At 42.8% G+C, this 18373-nt stretch overlaps 1 protein-coding gene across 5 annotated transcripts in view; it reads left to right on the top strand.

Annotated features, from left to right (window-relative positions):
• DOCK7 (dedicator of cytokinesis 7) overlaps positions 10438–18373 on the top strand; it is a 191425-nt gene continuing 183489 nt past the window's right edge. For 3 of the 5 annotated variants that reach the window (XM_018044997.1, XM_018044990.1, XM_018044981.1), the window contains exon 1: positions 10627–10748. In XM_018044997.1, coding sequence (XP_017900486.1) covers positions 10711–10748 — 38 coding nt within the window. In that variant the 5' untranslated portion in view covers positions 10627–10710. Of the gene's footprint in view, positions 10749–18373 lie in introns of all 5 variants that reach the window. The other 2 variants (XM_018045002.1, XM_018044971.1) reach the window with 2 other exon arrangements.

The following is an 18373-nucleotide window of genomic DNA, read 5'->3' as shown; positions in this document are numbered from 1 at the left end:
CTGATATGTTATGTGTGTGTGTGTGTGTGTGTGTGTGTGCGCGCGCGTGTGTGTGTTCCAGAGGCCAGCCTTCTGGAGAAGAGAGGAAGGTAGAGAGTGACTCTGAAGAAACAAATGGAAGATATCCGGAAAACAATAACTCTTAATATCACTTAATACTCAGTCAGTGATCAAAAACGGCTGAGTGTTTCACAAAAGTGTATTATTTTACAGCCTTCCTCTTTGGACCCCAAAACCATACACATTGTATTTGGGTTAGAATGTGTGATGGATAATGTTACGTGCCAGTTTGACTAAGGTCATCAGGTGCCCAGATATTTGACCAAACATTAATCTGGGTATTCCTGTGGCAGTGTTTTTGGATGAGTTTAATATTTAAATAGACTGAGAGCTTCCCTGGTGACTCAGTGGTTAAGAATCTGCCTGCCAATGTAGGAGGCCCGCGTTTGCTCTCTGGTCTGGGAAGATGCCACATGCTGTGAAATAGCTTGGACCATGCACCACAGCTACTGAGCCTGTGCTCTAGAGCCTGAGTGCCTCAGCCAAAACCGCTGAAGTCCACACACCCTACTGCCCACGCTCCACAGCAAGAGAAGCCACCGCAGTGAGCAGCCTGTGCACGATAACCGAGGAGCAGCTTCTGCTTGACACAACTAGGGGCTGCAACGAAGACTGAGAGCAGCCAAAACCTAAATTATTTAAAAGATAAATAGACTGAGCACACTCTTCTCCTTAATATCCGTAGGCCTCTTTCAAACTGTTGAAGGCCTGAACAGAACGAAAACACAACTTCTGCGGGGTACTAGGGATTATAGCTTTCCAGCTAGGCCTTGTGTTTTTTTCTACCTTAAAATGAAATATCGTTTCTTCCTGAATCTTGAGCCTCCTGGTTTTTGAATGGGAATGACACCAGCCAATTCTTTATAGCAACTCTCTTTCCCTTCTCTTCTTTTTTTCTCTCACTCTTTCTCCAATTTGTTCTATTTCTCTGGAGAAGCCTAATACAGTATTCTACTTACATTTATTTTATTCTGTGTTTTAATGATAGATTTATTGAGATATTTGATGCAATAAGATATACGTATATCTGGTCTTTGTCCTTGGTATCTGACACAGAGCTTCTAAAATCCTTGAAATTTCCTGGGTGATAGAGGTGTTAGGAGCATCTTTTGTTATTCGTAACAATCTCCTTTCAATTGTATCAGCTCAGTTCAGTTCAGTCGCAGTTGAGTCCGACTATTAGCGACCCCATGGACTGCAGCATACCAGGCCTCCCTGTCCATCACCAAGTCACGGAGTTCACTCAAACCCATGTCAATTGAGTCAGTGATGCCATCCAAACCTCTCATCCTCTGTCGCCCCCTTCTCCTCTCACCTTCAATCTTTCCCAGCATCAGGGTCTTTTCAAATGAGTCAGTTCTTTGCATCAGGTGGCCAAAGTATTGGAGTTTCAGCTTGAGCATCAGTCCTTCCAATGAATATTCAGGACTGATTTCCTTTAGGATTGACTGATTGGATCTCCTTGCAGTCCAAGGGACTCTCAAGAGTCTTCTCCAACACCACAGTTCAAAAGCATCAATTCTTTGGTGCTCAGCTTTCTTTATAGTCCAACTCTCACATCCATACATGACTACTGGAAAAACCATAGCTTTGACTAGATGAACCTTTGTTGGCAAAGTAACATCTCTACTTTTTAATATGCTGTCTAGGTTGGTCATAACTTTTCTTCCAAGGAGTAAGCATCTTTTTATTTCATATCTGCAGTTATCATCTGTAGTGATTTTGGAGCCTCAAAAAATAAAGTCTGCCACTGTTTCCACTGTTTCTCCATCTACTTGCCATGAAGTGATGGGACCGGATGCCATGATCTTTGTTTAGTGAATGCTGAGTCTCAAGCCAACTTTTTCACTCTCCTCTTTCACTTTCATCAAGAGGCTCTTTAGTTCTTCACTTTCTGCCATAAGGGTGGTGTCATCTGCATATCTGAGGTTATTGATATTTCTCCCTGCAATCTTGATTCCAGCTTGTGCTTCAGCCCAGCATTTCTCATAATATGCCCTGCATATAAGTTAAATAAGCAGGGTGACAATATACAGCCTTGACGTACTCCTTCCCCCTTTGTAACCAGTCTGTTGTTCCATGTCCAGTTCTAACTGTTGCTTCTTGACCTGCATACAGATTTCTCAAGAGGCAGGTCAAGTGGTCTGGTACTCCCATCTCTTGAAGAATTTTCAACCGTTTGTTTGTGATCAACACAGTCAAAGACTTTGGCATAGTCAATAAAGCAGAACTAGATGGTTTTCTGGAACTCTCTTGCTTTTTCGATGATCCAACGGATGTTGGCAGTTTGATCTCTGGTTCCTCTGCCTTTTCTAAAACCAGCTTGAACATCTGAAAGTTCACGGTTCACGTACTGTCGAAGCCTGGCTTGGAGAATTTTGAGCATTACTTTACTAGCGTGTGAGATGAGTGCAATTGTGCCTTTACTAGCGTGTGAGATGAGTGCAATTGTGTGGTAGTTTGAGCATTCTTTGGCATTGCCTTTCTTTGGGATTGGAAAATTCAATTGTATGGGTTTATGCTAATGAGGTGACTCCTGGTGGGTCTCTCGATTGCATTAGGATGGGAGCTGGTTGCCGGAAAAACCAACTAGATTACAGATTGGGAACTTTCATCTCTATCCATAGACTTCTGTGCAGAGTTGGATCTGGAGATTGAGGTCAGTTACCAGTAGCAGATGATTTAATCAGTTGTATCTACATAATAAAACCTCCATAAAAACCCTAGATGACATTGTTTGGAGAGTTTCTTAGTTGATAGACACTTTACCTGCCAAGTACACCCCAACTTCACAGGGACAGAAGGGCCTGTGCTGGGCCTCTTCTGGATCTTTCCCTAAGTTGCTCTATCTGGACATTCATTTTGTAGTGTTTATGTAAGCTGGTCATAGTAAGTAAAGAATCTACTTGAGTTCTGTGAGCCATTCTAGCAAATTAGTGAAACTGGAAATGGAACTGTAGTAACCTACTGAACTTATAGCTGGTTGGTCTGAAGTCAAGTAGTGACCTCTGACTTGAAACTGTCATCTGAGTTGGGGGTAATCTTACAGGATTGAGCAGGATTAACTTGTGGGGTCAATCAAACCCCAGGTAGGTAGTGTCAGAACTGAAATGAACTACAGGCACCCAATTGATGTTCAGAGAGTTGGAGAATTGGTTTGTGTGGGGAAAAAATAAAACTCCTCATATTTGGTGTTGGAGTGTTGTGAATAAAGTCAGTTCAAGATATAATTCACATTTCATACAATCCATTTAAAGTGTGAAATTTAAGTAGATTTTAGGGGAGTAGTGGGAGGAAATGGAAGGTTGGGACTGACATATGTACACTATTGATGCTATGTATGAAACAGACAAGTAATGAGAATGGGAAGGAAATACAAAAAAAGAGGGGATATGTGTATACATGTAGCTGATTCACTTGGCTGTACAGTAGAAATTAACACAACATTGTAAAGCAACAATGCTCCAATAAAAATTAATTAGAAAATAAACACACACACACATTTATATAGATTTTGGTACATTCACAGAGTTGTACAGCTATCACAATTAATTATAGAACATTTTAACTGCCTCCCAAAGAAACGTTACACCCATAAGGAATCATTGTCCATTCTCCCTTTGTCTCAGCCCCTGGGAAGCACTAATCTACTTTCTGTCTCTGTGGATTTGTCTATTTCACACTTCATATAAATTGTGACCCATTGTGTCTAGTTTCTCTCACTTAGCATGTTTTCAAGATCCATTGTAGCATGTATCAGTACTCTATTTTTATTGTCAAGTAATATTCGATTATATGGATATACAACATTTTATCCATCCATTAGTTGATTGGCATTTGGGCTGTCTCCACTTTTTGGCTATTATGAAGAATGCTGCTATAAACATTTCATGGGCAAATTTTTATGTGGACATATGTCTTCATTTCTTCTGTGTACATACTGAAGAATGGAATTTCTGGGTTACATGGTGACTCTGTATATAAACATGTAGTGGACCTGCCAGACTGTTTTCCAAAAAATGGCAGGACCATTTTACATTTGTATTAGTGATATAAGGGGATTCTATTTCTTCACATCCTCATCAACACTTACTAATATCTGTCCTTTAGATTCTAGTCATCCTAATGGGTGTGAAGTGATATTTCTCGGTGGTTTTGATTTGCATTTCTCTCATGGCTAATGATGTTGAACACATTATTCATACGTGTATTGGCTATTTGCATATCTTCTTTGGAGAAACATCTATTCAAATTGTTTGCCTATTTTAAAATTAGGTTATTTCTCTTTTTACTATTGACATATAAGAATTGTTTATATATATTTGAAACATAAGCCTCTAATGAAATAAAAGATTTGCAAAAGTTTTCTCCCATTCTTTGGTTTGTTTTTACACTTTCTTGATGGTGGTGTCTTTTGAAATACAAACATTGTTAATTTTGATGATGTCCAATTCACTTTTTGTTGCTTGTGCTTTTATTCTGTTTTCAATCTTTTAAAAATTCCTTGCCATTTATTTCTTGAAGGAACCAGGTCATTATGTCCTGTAGTATTTGTCATATCCTCAGTTTTGCTAATTGCAACCCTGCATGCGTATGTGCTGTTGCTTCAGTCAGGTCCAACTGTTTGCAACCCCATGGGCTGTAGTCTGCCAGGCTCCTCTGTCCATGGATTTATCCCGGCAAGAACACTGGAATGGGTTGCCATTTCCTTCTCCAGGTGATCTTCCCCACCCAGGGATCGAACCCATGTCTCCTGCAGGTCCTTCATTGGCAGGTGTATTCTTTACCATTGAGCCACCTAGGAAGCAAATTGCAACCCTAGGATATTACTTAACATGTTCCCCAAGCCCCTATATTTTTATAGGCTCATAATTAGATCCAGAGGCTTGATCAGATTTGGGTTTAAAGTTCTGATAGAAATATTTCATCGGTGGTACTGCATACATTGTAAACATCTTATCTTTATATCATATGAGGAGGAATATAGTCACTGATTAAGTTTTTTGATATTAAGATTAATCAGTGGGTTCTGTTCTTACTGGCCTGACCCAACCATTTAAAATTCCCCAACAGTCTCTTATTTAATGTTTTATCAGCTATAATGTTTGGGTCAGTACTGTCCAATAGAAATTTCTATGATGATGGAAATGTTCTATCTATAAACTGTCCTATGCCTCAAATTACATGTGGTTATTGCATACTTGAAAAATGCCTAATACTACTGAAAAGTGATTTTTAAACTTTAACTAATTAACATGTAAATGGTCACATATGGCAAGTGGTTAATGGATAGTGCAGGTCTTGATTCACTGTTTTACCAGAATCGGTACTATCTCTGCAGCTGTTAGCTCCAATTCTTCTAAAAGAAGAACTTTCCCTCAACAAGTATGACTACCTTTAAATACAGCTCATTCAGAAAAGACATAACATGGGGTTGTTTTAAAAAGGGGCACTGAGCCTACATTTCAGGCCATGTTGATTGGGATAGTCTAGCCTTTTGGCCATTTCCAGCTAAAGAACCATGAAGAGCAAATATATTCTATTCTGGGAGGATTGTTACTGTAGTCTCTGTGTCATTGTCAGGGTTCTGTAATATAAACTACTGGTGCTTCATACTTCTTCCCCACAGCTCATCTCTGATTTTAGTGGCAGCCCTGGTGGACAGTTACTGCTCACAGATGGCTTCCCATCTGAAGCACCTACTGTATCTCTCAACTGTTTGCAGCACAGAGTGTGGGAATGTTAATGTCCCTAGGGTTAGCCTTCAACCAATGGTAGCTAAATACTCAACCTCAGAGGGCCAGTTCTGAAGTGCATACTAAACAATTCTCCTGACAATGGATTGAGCTTTGATGCTCACAGAGCTACAAATGCCCTCTTTACTGACTTTCCTCTGGTCCACTCTCTCTACTCCTTCTTTCCAGCTTCTTAGGATCTCTTCTCTAATAAACTGCCTGCTTCCAAGTTGTGTTTCAAGCTCTGCTTTAGGAAAATGTAAATTAGGGATCTCATAATTATGATCTTGAAATACTGTAGTCCATGGCATCCATTCACTTAGAAATATTTACTGAGTGATTGTAATGGATCAGGTAGTGTTTTAAATACTGACAATATGATAGTGAACAGGAGACTAAGTCTGATGGAATATGTGGATAAATAGGCAACAACTGAGTAATGCATCAAGCATTATAACAGGGTAGACATGAGTGCTACTACCCGTGAAGTGTGGTCAGGTTAGGATCCCTGAATCACATTTGCTAGGTATTAAGAGAGCGAAGGACAGAGGGGCTTGCCAGGTGGCACAGTGGTAAAGAATTCGCCTGCCAATGAAGGAGTCTCAGGAGGTGCAGTTTCGACCCCTGGGTCGGGAAAGTCCCCTGGAGGAAGAAATGGTAACCCACTCCAGTATTCTTACCTGGGAAATACACTGGACTGAGGGGATACAGTCCATGGGGTCGCAGAGAGTTGGACACGATTTAGCAGCTGAGCACACACGCACAAGTGACTGAGGACAAGCCAAAGCATCTCCACCTTGGACTTTGTGTCCAACTCCCAGGCTTCAGTTTGGGACTGAGGCAAGCCCAAGTGGCATGGCACAGTCCTCCCTTCCCCCCAGGCCACACCCTTTAGCCTTCTTAGAGCCTTCAGTAGACAGAACACCATGTCACTCTTACTGCATGAATCCAGTGGTGCTTAATTAAAGCATAAGCCTGAAAAAGAGGAACCAGTCCCCACCCTCCCCCAAATCCCCAAAGAGAACACATTCTACCTGCAAAACAAAACTTCATTTCTTTGTGGGTGCTCAGTCGGTCAGTCGTGTCTGACTCTTTGCGAACCCATGGACTGTAGTCTGCCAGGCTCCTCTGTCCATAGGATTTTCCACGCAAGAATACTGGTGTGGGTTGCCATTTCCTCCTCCAGGGGATCTTCCCAAACTAGGGATCAAACCTGTGTCTTCTTCATCTCTGGCATTGGCAGATGGATTCTTTACCACTCTGCCACTTGGGATTCCCCCTTTATTCCTCATGACACAAAAACTGCCTGTTTGTGCTGTGGCCTTACAACCTTGACCTTGCCACAACTGCTGTCCTCCTTAGTACTTTTTAATAGGGGAAACTTGAGCTTGATAAAAGTTAGAATGTGAAACCAATATGACCTTCCTTTCTTCTCTTTTTTTCCTTCTCTATCCCTAAGCCTTCTGCTTGAAAGACTTTAGAAAGCTGTTTATCTAGTGAGAAAACTGTACCGAGGCTTTCTTACCTAAAATTAATGACTTGGGGGCTATGCTGACACATTGGTCCTGGTCCCCGATAAGTACTTCCTTTGCTAGGATCTTTCTACCAGGGAGGCACTTGGGTTTTGAACTCTAGTCAATGGCTAGGCCATTGATGTTCCCAGAGTTCCAATGAGCCTTTCCACAAAGTTTTAACTGGGTTAAACATGAAGTAAACTCCACCCAGTTTCACCAGCTCATATGAAATGAACATCTTGGGACCTCCCTGATGGTCCTGTGGCTAAGACTCTGTGCTCCCAATACAGGGGCCCAGATGCCATCCCTGTCAGGGAACTAGATCCTACAGGACGCCAACTAAGAGTTTGCATGCCACAACTAAAGACCTAGTACAGCCAAAGTAAATAACTATTAAAAAAAAAAAAGAAATGAATATCTTGTCTTTACTAGATGCTGAGAACTGATACTGTCTAGAACTTATATGTACTATCCTGAATTTTTCCTGTTGTAGTACTAATTTTTCCCATTTGCTAATGACAGAAAACAAAACTCAAATTAGCTTAAGCAAAAACTAAAAAAACAAAACCAACACTTCTCCCCCAGCACATTATTAGTTCATGTAACTGCAAAGTCCAAGGCTCAAGTAATGCATAAGGATCCTCCTTCCATCTTTTGCTTTCTTCTCTGCTGTGACTGAGTTCACTCTTAGGAAGGCCTTCTTTGAGTGGAGGCCAGTGGTATAACACATGCAATTTTTAGTTCTGATTGGGCCCAACCATCTTGGCTTGACTCATTTGGTTATCCCAAAACCAGACACAGAAACCAGGGGAATGGGCTGGTTGGCTTGGCCAGGCCTAGACCAAGGCTTATCTTTGAAACTGGGGTGGGGAATCAGCTGTATAGAAGTATGGCGATTGATACCGGTGTATGTGTCTGCACACACATGCACACGTGTGCATGCTGGGGGTAGTGTGGGGAGCTTGGATGCTTATCAACGAAAAATATTCCCGTCTCAGTTCTTCTGTTGAGCTCCAGACATTTCCCACAGGAGATTGGACTCCTGTGGGACATGAATTCTGACCACACTGGGCTTGTCTGTGATACTAGCTCTTCTCCAGAGGTAGGGACCACCATTCTCACTTGAAGTATTCCCCAGACTCTGTCTAGCCTGCTTACAGCTTGTCCTCTTCCTGCTCTAAATGTTCCCAGCAAGCTGCACAGTGCATGTAATGTCCTTTCAGACACTTTGGCAACTAGCGAGTCATGTACACAAAGAACCATTCAAAGCAGAATGTGGTTAGTTCTCTGAGAGAGTAGTGAAAAGATGTTTGGAGAGCAGAGATAAAGGCATATAACATCTGGCTGGCAGCATGAGAGCAGACAAACGATTCAGTGACTATCAAGCACCCAGGACAAGCTTAAGGGTAGGATGAATAATGATAATAAGAGTGATAATATTAACAGCAGCTAATATAGTACTTAACCATATGCCAGGCCCTGTCCTAAGAATTGTATGTGAATTAACGAATCCTCATGATACTCTTTCAAGTAGGTACAGTTATTACCCAATTTTAGAGCTGAGATCAAATAACTTGCCCAAGGTCACATAGTAAGGAGGTGGCAGCATATGATTAGGTTCCTATCATGGGTGGAGGGTCTTAAAGGCTAAGATACAGTGTTAGTCTTGACTAATGTTTCTTTGAGAGGCTGTTTCATGTTTGCCAACAAACTCAGACTTCCTGAGAGCAGCAGTTTGGACTACACTTGGACTACACTTGGGGAGAGGCTACATATGTACATTTTTGAGTAGACTCTCTTTACAGGAATGAGCATTGTTATACAAATGAATGAAGTCTTTCACAGCGATTAGAACAAGAAGATAAGACGGGAAGTTATGGATCTGACTAACTGAGGCTTTTATCTCTGACTCAGTGTGTGACTCTACAGATGACCTAACTCCATGTTGATAATTTGCCAGCTGTAAAAGAGAGGGAAGGCTTCCCAGGTTGCACAATGGTGAAGAAATCTGTCTGCCAATGCAAGAGACGCAAGAGACATGGGGATGATCCCGGGGTCAGGAAGATCCCCTGGAGTAGGAACTGGCATCCCACTCTGGTATTCTGGAAAGTACCATGGATTGAGGAATCTGTCGGGCTACAATCTGTGGGACTGCAAAGAGACACAACTGAGCACATCATGCCTGTGCATGCACACAAATATACATATTAAAGTCTTGCAACAGTTAAGAGGAAGCTACTAAAATTAAGGTATTTTTTCTTAGTTTCACTGTAACATTAGTAAGCAGCAAATATGCATTAGGAGCCAAATATACTAGACACTATGGGATTACAACAGAATAATGAAACAAGATTTCTACCAGTCCCTATTTTATAGACTTGACAGGCAAGATCAGTTTGATTGGTAAGCATTCAGATTACTTAGCAGAATGTCAAACTGGCAAAGCACATTAGAACTCATCTGGTTCAACACATACAAATGGAAAATGAGATTCAAAAGGGGAAAGAAATAGATTCAGGAAGAGTCTTATTACCGCAGAAACACTTGTCCTCAAAGCAAAGGCTTGGGCTCTGGGTTTGAGTTTGGGTTGAAGAGGTTACCATCTGTGTGACCTTCGGCCACTCGCTTAGTTTCTTTGAACCAAATTCCTTTTCTCTAAAATGGGGATAATAACAACTTATTTCCAAGAGCTGTTGTGAAGATTAAGTAAAATCGTGTGTGTAAAACTCTAACCCGGGGCCTGGCTTAGGACCACAAGCAACTATTATTATCGTGACCTCTGCAGGAGAAAGCTCTTTTCTGGCTTTTTTTCTATAAGAAAACCCATTCTTTCTCCAGTGAGACCCCATTCACAAGGTCGCAGCAGAACAGAAAGTGCTTTCAACTGCTGGGAGATGGGCGCTGCAAGAACATGGACCCAGCCATCCCGGGCGGCAGAGCACAGCCCCCTCGGCCAAGCCTAACTTCCATTTCCTTCCCTTCCTTTTTGGGAGAGCTAGGCTACCCCCACGCGCTCGGTTATCTTATTTTCCTGAGCCTCGCCAGGTCGCTGGCCTCTCTCTGCGTCCTTCTGATCATGTGGCCCCCGCGGCAGCCGTGCAGTCACGGCCGGCGGCTGGATCCCTCCACGCCCCATTCTTTCTCTTGGCTCCCGCGGGCCGGAGCTGCGTTCTGAAGACCCGGCTCCCGCCGGGATTGACGCGCTGGGGGGAGGAGCGGTTTCTAGCTGCGCGCCTCTCAGGAGCATTACGGCTGGGCTCGTTCCCGGCTCCGGCCGCCAGCCCCAGCCTCCCGGGTCCGGAGCGGGGACTGGAGGAGGCGGCGAGGGAGGGAGCGCGAGCGAGGAGGCACGCGCCCGCCTGCCCGTCCGCGCCCAGACCGCTGCCGCCGCCTTAGCAGCCATGGCCGAGCGTCGCGCCTTCGCCCAGAAGATCAGCAGGTAAATCTGGGGCATGTGGCGCGCCGCGGCAGTCGGAGGGAGAGCCGGAGAGTCCTCCCGGGCCCGGCCTAGGAGGCGGGTGGGTGTGGCGACGGGGGCGCCGGGATCCCGCGGCCTGGTCGGCTGCTGGGCTGAGGGGCCATGGGGACTCGCCGGGGCTGCCGAGGCCTCGCGCGGCGCTCCTGCCTCGGCCCTCAGCCCTCGCCTACCCCGGGGGCGCAGAGAGCCCCACGCGCACGCCTCCGCCGGCTCCTCGGCCGCCCGGGCCTGGAGTTTGGCGGTGGCTTATTGAAAGGCAGGCGGGGTAAGCTCGGCGGCTGGCCGCTCCGCGCTTCCCAAATTCTTTGTGTCCCCACCCCCGGGCTGGCCGGGGCCCTTTCCCTCTCTCCGCCCACCCTCGGCTCTCCCCAGGAGGGTGCGGGGGGTCCGCCCTCGTCTCCACCCCAACAAAAGGTTCGGTGCGCGGCGGACTCCCGGTGGAGGAGGGAGGCCGCCCCTCCTTAACGCCCCTTCACCCTTCCCAGAAATCTGACGCGAATCCTCTTTGCACCCGGGGGTCTTGTTCAGAGTGGGCGCGTGCACCCAGAATGGAAAACGTACGGCCAGAATAAAAAGTTGAGAACCTGTGCTTTGCACCTTCGGTGTGCAGCTGCAGGATCTGCCGAATTGTACGCTGGAGCTTGATCCTGCTAGCGTGTGAATGTAAATTACCCTGTGTTTCTCGTAGCTCCGGAGAAAGATGGATGATAGGCAGTGTTCTTTATACGCCGGCCCTTTGACTCGTGTTTTAGGAGTCTAGACGTAAAAAGGAAACGATCAAGGCTGAGTTTTCTTTTACCTACTTGTGGTGAGAATGTTGCCGCTTTTCTCCCCTCTAAAACTAAAAATTGAATTACGGTGGAGGATTCTAGTATTTGTAGACTTTGTGAAATATACGAATGTATACGACACTAGACATTCTGTTAATTATGAAGTCGCAAGAAAAGAAACATTCGAATATATTACTTTTTTGACAATTCTATTTCCTTGACTCTGGGTCTTTTTAGTTTACTGTTATTTCTTAAAGATTTTTTTTTGCCTGCCAAACAGGTCTTTTCTTAACTATCTGAACTTCCATAGTATTACTCTATTTTGGTTACGTTTTTCATTTAAAACTAACATCTCTTTAAGCTTTGTGCTTATTTTTTTTTCTTTCGAACTTTAGAACATATTTCATTTCCTCAGGAGGCAAAATAGCAAATGCTTAAGAGCATGGAGGCTCAGTCTATGACATGGGCTGAAATCCTGATTGTTACTTTCTAAGTTAACACCTTGGCCAAATTGATTAAGTTCTCTTAAGCTTTAGTTTTAAGCTGGTCTGGATAATGGGTAAAAACAAATCAAAAAAGTGTACCCAGCTCATAGACTTGTTGTAAACATTGTGGCATAATTTGTGTAAAGGTTTTAGTATGGTGTATGGCTCCTGCTAGCTATCACTGAACCCTTAAAATAAGTAGTATAATCTAGGGAGCTGTGATAGACTTAATAGGAATTTATTACTTAATAGGAAATTATTACTTTTATTCTTTTTTTGTAAGATAATTTGATCTTGTCTCTGAAGGTAGTGCCACTTAAAAATAGATATATTACTTGACATGCATGCTAAGTATTAATTTCTCTTAGAGCCAAAAGGTTATCTCTGAGAACACTGTGCTGATCAAGAAAGTGCACATTAGGGAGTTAGGTATGAAATGTATACAATGTCTGTTCTCCAATCATGGGATTTGTCCTTAGAGAGACATGACAAAATACAAGAAAAAAAGATAACCAGTTTTGCAAAATAACAAAAAATTCAAATTGACATTACCTTGTAAAGTTATAAAAGTACATGAGGCAATAGAAATGAAGATACATGAATTGATTGGAGAGATATTCAGACGTAGGTGTGCAGTGATTGATGATTGTTTGGATGTGGAAGGTGAGGAAGACTGAAGAGTCTGGGAGGACATCCAAGTTTCTGATTGGAGCATCTGGGTTAGAGGCAATTGTTGAGGTAAGGGAGTGCAGGAGGGGGAAGGGGCCTGGGAGTGGGAAGTGTGGTGTACTGGAGATGTTAATTCAGTTTTGTACTTGTTAGTTTTGAAGTGCTGTGGAGCACTCAAAGAGAAATGTCTATGAGGTTGTCGGTACAGGTTTAAGGTGCAGAAGAGAGATTGAGTTGGAGGTCTAGATTTCAGAGCAATCAGCAAGTAGACCGTAGTTAAAGAGGAGTAGGTGAGATAGTTCAGGAGGAATGCTTGGACTTAATTTGGAGGAAAGACCAAGGACAGAACAGTTTATCTGGTCATTGTGAATGAAAGGTACTTTCCTCCTAGGAAAACACGGCTGAATAAATTCCTGTTCTGCTGCTTAATTTCCTACCATGGGAAGTATAGTACAGTTTGAAAACAAACTGCCTGGTTTGACATCCTAGCGCTGCCCCTCATAGAGTAAACTTGGGCAAGTTATTCCCCTGCAGTTTTACCTCATTTTCCCTATCTGTAGAATGGAGTTGATGGTGTATGGGCTCACCTTATAGGATGGTTGTAAGAGTCGAACAAGTTCGTACCTGTGAAGTGCTTATAAGTGCTTTTTTGATAATGACTGCCCAGTAAGTATCACTTTTTAAAAATTATGGGATTTATGGAATGGCCTAGGACCATTTCTTGGAAGTAATCATCCTTTTTATGATGTACCTGCATGAACTTTGTTGCTCTGTGAAAAGCCTGTTGCTATCTGAAAACTTACTTTTCTTTTTCAAAGGTTTCTGGTTTTTTAAAAACCTTTACTTTAAAAAGAATTATATTGGTCTCTTTCCTGGCTCAGTTATTTCCTGGCCCTTTGCTTTTAGTGCTTTTGTTTTTTGAGGCTGTGATTGGTGATTTCTTGAAGCTCTCTATTCTGTATCACTGATTGCACTGCTAACCTCAGCTCATCATAGAAAAGCAGACTTCATGTCAAGTACTGCCTCTTGTCTGTTCTCCCTGCTTTTGGAGAACAAGACAAACGCTTTGTTAACCTTTGTAATCACTCCCTCATATATAATGGGCTTCCCAGGTGGCTCAGTTGGGAAAAATCCACCTGCCAGTGCATGAGATGTGCATTCAACCCCTGGTCCAGGAAGATTTCATGGAGAAAGAAATGGCGACTCCACTCCAGTACTCGTGCCTGGAGAACCCCTTGGACAGAGGAGCCCGGCGGGCTACAGTTGATAGGGTCGCAAAGGGTCGGGCATGACTTAGTGACTGAACAACAGCAACGTATAATGGGTGCAATTTATGGAATGCTGTTTGTAGATAAATGATCTAGGATTTTGTTTGGATTATTTTGTCCTGTCACTTGATATTCAGCTGTAATGATGAACGTTTGTGTATACTTAAAACACTTTTTACCACGTTCTCATCTTCATAACCCAGAAGGCAGAAGAACACAGAACAGAATGTAGGCTCTAGGTCACATCCTCAGGTTGAAATTCTGCTTTTACGAATAATAGCTGTGTAATTCTGGGCAGTTGATCTAACCTTTGTCTTGGTTTGCTTATCAGTAAAGTGGAGCTAGAAATCTCTATAGGGTTAATTTGAGGATTAATTGAGATAATACATGTGTTTCCTGTGCCTGAAACATAGCGTTCAAAAAATATTAGCTGCTGCTATTATTCCTATATTATTTACCATTCCTATAATCTAGATGCAGAACTGAGGCCTACTAAGATAATGAGATTATTTGTCTTATTTGAGGCTAAAATCCTAGTTCTATGATTTCAGATGTTCAGTTCAGTTCAGTCACTCAGTCATGTCCGACTCCTTGTGACCCCATGAATTGCAGCACTTCAGGCCTCCCTGTCCATCACCAACTCCCGGAGTTCACTCAGACTCACGTCCATTGAGTCAGTGATGCCATCCAGCCATCTCATCCTCTGTCGTCCCCTTCTCCTCCTGCCCCCAATCCCTCCAAACATCAGAGTCTTTTCCAATGAGTCAACTCTTCGCATGAGGTGGCCAAAGTACTGGAGTTTCAGCTTTAGCATCATTCCTTCCAAAGAAATGCCAGGGTTGATCTCCTTTAGAATGGACTGGTTGGATCTCCTTGCAGTCCAAGGGACTCTCAAGAGTCTTCTCCAACACCACAGTTCAAAAGCATCAATTCTTCAGTGCTCAGCTTTCTTCACAGTCCAACTCTCACATCCACACATGACTACTGGAAAAACCATAGCCTTGACTAGATGGACCTTAGTCGACAAAGTAATGTTTCTGCTTTTGAATATGCTATCTAGGTTGGTCATAACTTTTCTTCCAAGGAGTAAGCGTCTTTTAATTTCATGGCTGCAGTCACCATCTGCAGTGATTTTGGAGCCCAGAAAAATAAAGTCGGACACTGTTTCCACTGTTTCCCCATCTATTTCCCATGAAGTGATGGGACCGGATGCCATGATCTTTGTTTTCTGAATGCTGAGCTTTAAGCCAACTTTTTCACTCTCCTCTTTCACTTTCATCAAGAGGCTTTTTAGTTCCTCTTCACTTTCTGCCATAAGGATAGTGTCATCTGCATATCTGAGCTTATTGATATTTCTCCCGGCAGTCTTGATTCCAGCTTGTGTTTCTTCCAGTCCAGCGTTTCTCATGTTGTACTCTGCATATAAGTTAAATAAGGAGGGTGACAATATACAGCCTTGACAGACTCCTTTTCCTATTTGGAACCAGTCTGTTGTTCCGTGTCCAGTTCTTACTGTTGCTTCCTGATCTGCATACAGATTTCTCAAGAGGCAGGTCAGGTGGTCTGGTATTCCCATCTCTCTCAGAATTCTCCACAGTTTATTGTGATCCACACAGTCAAAGGCTTTGGCATAGTCAATAAAGCAGAAATAGATGTTTTTCTGGAACTCTCTTGCTTTTTCGATGATCCAGTGGATGTTGACAATTTGATCTCTGGTTCCTCTGCCTTTTCTAAAACCAGCTTGAACATCAGGGAGTTCACGGGTCACGTATTGCGAAGCTTGGCTTGGAAAATTTTCAACATTACTTTACTAGCATGTGAGATGAGTTCAATTGTGCGATAGTTTGAGCATTCTTTGGCATTGCCTTTCTTTGGGATTGGAATGAAAACGGACCTTTTCCAGTCCTGTGGTTAAACCCTTACAATTTGTGTTTTCTTTCTGCAAGGTATTTTCTGTGGTAGTTCTAGATTTTCTAACAGTGCTGCTATTAGTATCCCCAGAGTTACCCTTGCTTTCTTTTTTTTTTTTTTTTAATTTTTTATTTTTTTTAAATTTTAAAATCTTTAATTCTTACATGCGTTCCCAAACATGAACCCCCCTCCCACCTCCCTCCCCACAACATCTCTCTGGGTCATCCCCATGCACCAGCCCCAAGCAAGCTGCACCCTACGTCAGACATGGACTGGCGATTCAATTCTTACATGACAGTATACATGTTAGAATTCCCATTCTCCCAAATCATCCCACCCTCTCCCTCTGAGTCCAAAAGTCTGGTATACACATCTGTGTCTTTTTTCCTGTCTTGGATACAGGGTCGTCATTGCCATCTTCCTAAATTCCATATATATGTGTTAGTATACTGTATTGGTGTTTTTCTTTCTGGCTTACTTCACTTTGTATAATTGGCTCCAGTTTCACCCATCTCATCAGAACTGATTCATATGAATTCTTTTTAATGGCTGAGTAATACTCCATTGTGTATATGTACCACAGCTTTCTTATCCATTCATCTGCTGATGGACATCTAGGTTGTTTCCATACCCTTGCTTTCTTAATCTTTGTTTATTTGGTATCATTTTGCTGCCCAAGAAACAGAATTTAATGAAAGACTTCATCAGATCTTTATTTCTGAGGAAAATCTTACATGAGTAGGATTTTCTGGATATAGGCTTATTTATAACCTCAGTTTTATTTTAGTCTTGAATCTGTTCATAACCCTGGCTGGATAGCCCCAATCTTTTAATCTACTTGGTTCAATTCATTTTGTCACTCCTGATCAAAGTAGATCATTTCTACATAGTATCACCTATTTCAGTGCTGCCTGTTTCATCACTTTAGACACATATACCACCTCCCTGACCGTCTGTTGTGCTCATCTCCCTAGTACTGAATATGTAACCTGTTTCTTGCTCCTGAGCTGCAGAGTAGTGTTAGAAGGAGACTAGAGTAGTCCAGAGTTGATCTTTTATTAATTAATGTCTTCTCATTTGAAATGAGGTTTATTCCAAATAATTTCTCTTATTTACTATCTTTGTTTACCTACTCCATCTTTTACTGAAAATTTTGGGACCATATCACATGGTGCTGTGCTGTGCTAAGTCGCTTCAGTTGTGTGACCCCATGGACTGTAGCCCTCTAGGCTCCTCTGTCCATGGAATTCTCCAGGCAAGAATACTGGAGTGGGTTGCCATGCCCTCCTCAGGGGAACTTCCTGACCTAGGAATTGAACCTGCGTCTTTTATATCTCCTACGTTGGCAGGCAGATTATTTACCGTTAGCATATGGGAAGCCGCCATACCACGTGAGTCCTTCATTTTAACCTTGACATATGACTGTCCCAGTATGTCATTCAACTGTCCTTCTCTTGAACCCGAAAGGTGTCTTGTCCCTAAAACTTACCTATTTTATTGTATTTTGAACCCTGTATGTTGGCACCTACTCCCAACTTTGATCTCACAATTTTCCCTTTCTTTTGTAGCATCTTCAGTTTGTTCTTTTTCATGGGTGTGTCCCTTAAGCCGTAAGACTTATCATGCCTTTCTCATCATAAAACAAGAACTGTCGCGTCTTCTGGCATTTCTAGCTGCCAACGCATCATTCCTTTTTCTTTTATAGTCACCTTTCTCACACGTGTGTGGTATAGTCACGACTGCTTCCTGCTTGTTCTCCTTCCCATCAATCTTGTAGCAATACGGCAGTGCTCACCATGCTGCCTTATGTGTGCTTGAATTGTAGACCTCTTGAGAATCAGGAATGGTTGACTTCTTTCTTTTGTTCATCGCTGATTTCAAGTGCTGCGGTTTTTTAGTTATTTATGTTTAAATTTCTAATGCTTGCTCTCCTTTTTCCGTTCCCCTTCTTTTCTACTGCTTTCAGAACTCTTTGAGGACTGGTCTAGGTCTTTTTGGGCTTCCCAGGTGGCACAGTGGTAAATAATCTGCCTGGCAGTGCAGGAGACGCCAGTTTGATCCCAGGGTTGGGAAAATCCCCTGGAGTAGGAATTGGCAACCTATTCCAGTATTTTTGCCTGGAAAATCCCATGGATAGAGGAGCCTGGAGGCTCCATGGTGTCTGTACTCCTGTACAGTCCATGGGGTTGCAAAAGCGTTGAGCACAACTTAGCAACCATACATCAATAATCCCTCCTTATCCTCAACTCACCCACACTGATGGATCTTCAATAGTATAAGTGAGGAACTCCTTTCTTACTTCACCATCTAATTTTTTTTTTTTTTAACCATCTAATCTTTATAATTCCATGGACAGAGGAACCTGGCAAGCCACAGTCCAGGGGGTTGCAAAGAGTCAGACACAACTGAGCACACACACACTAGGTCTTTTTATCCCCAGTGCTTAGCACATAATCTTGTGTAAACTGGACATCTAAAGAGTG

Source organism: Capra hircus, chromosome 3 (assembly GCF_001704415.2).
Source record: "Capra hircus breed San Clemente chromosome 3, ASM170441v1, whole genome shotgun sequence".
In the NCBI taxonomy this organism is placed as follows: Eukaryota; Metazoa; Chordata; class Mammalia; order Artiodactyla; family Bovidae; genus Capra; species Capra hircus.
The sequence above is the reverse complement of the archived record's forward strand: the minus strand, read 5'-3'. Positions and strand labels throughout refer to the sequence as shown.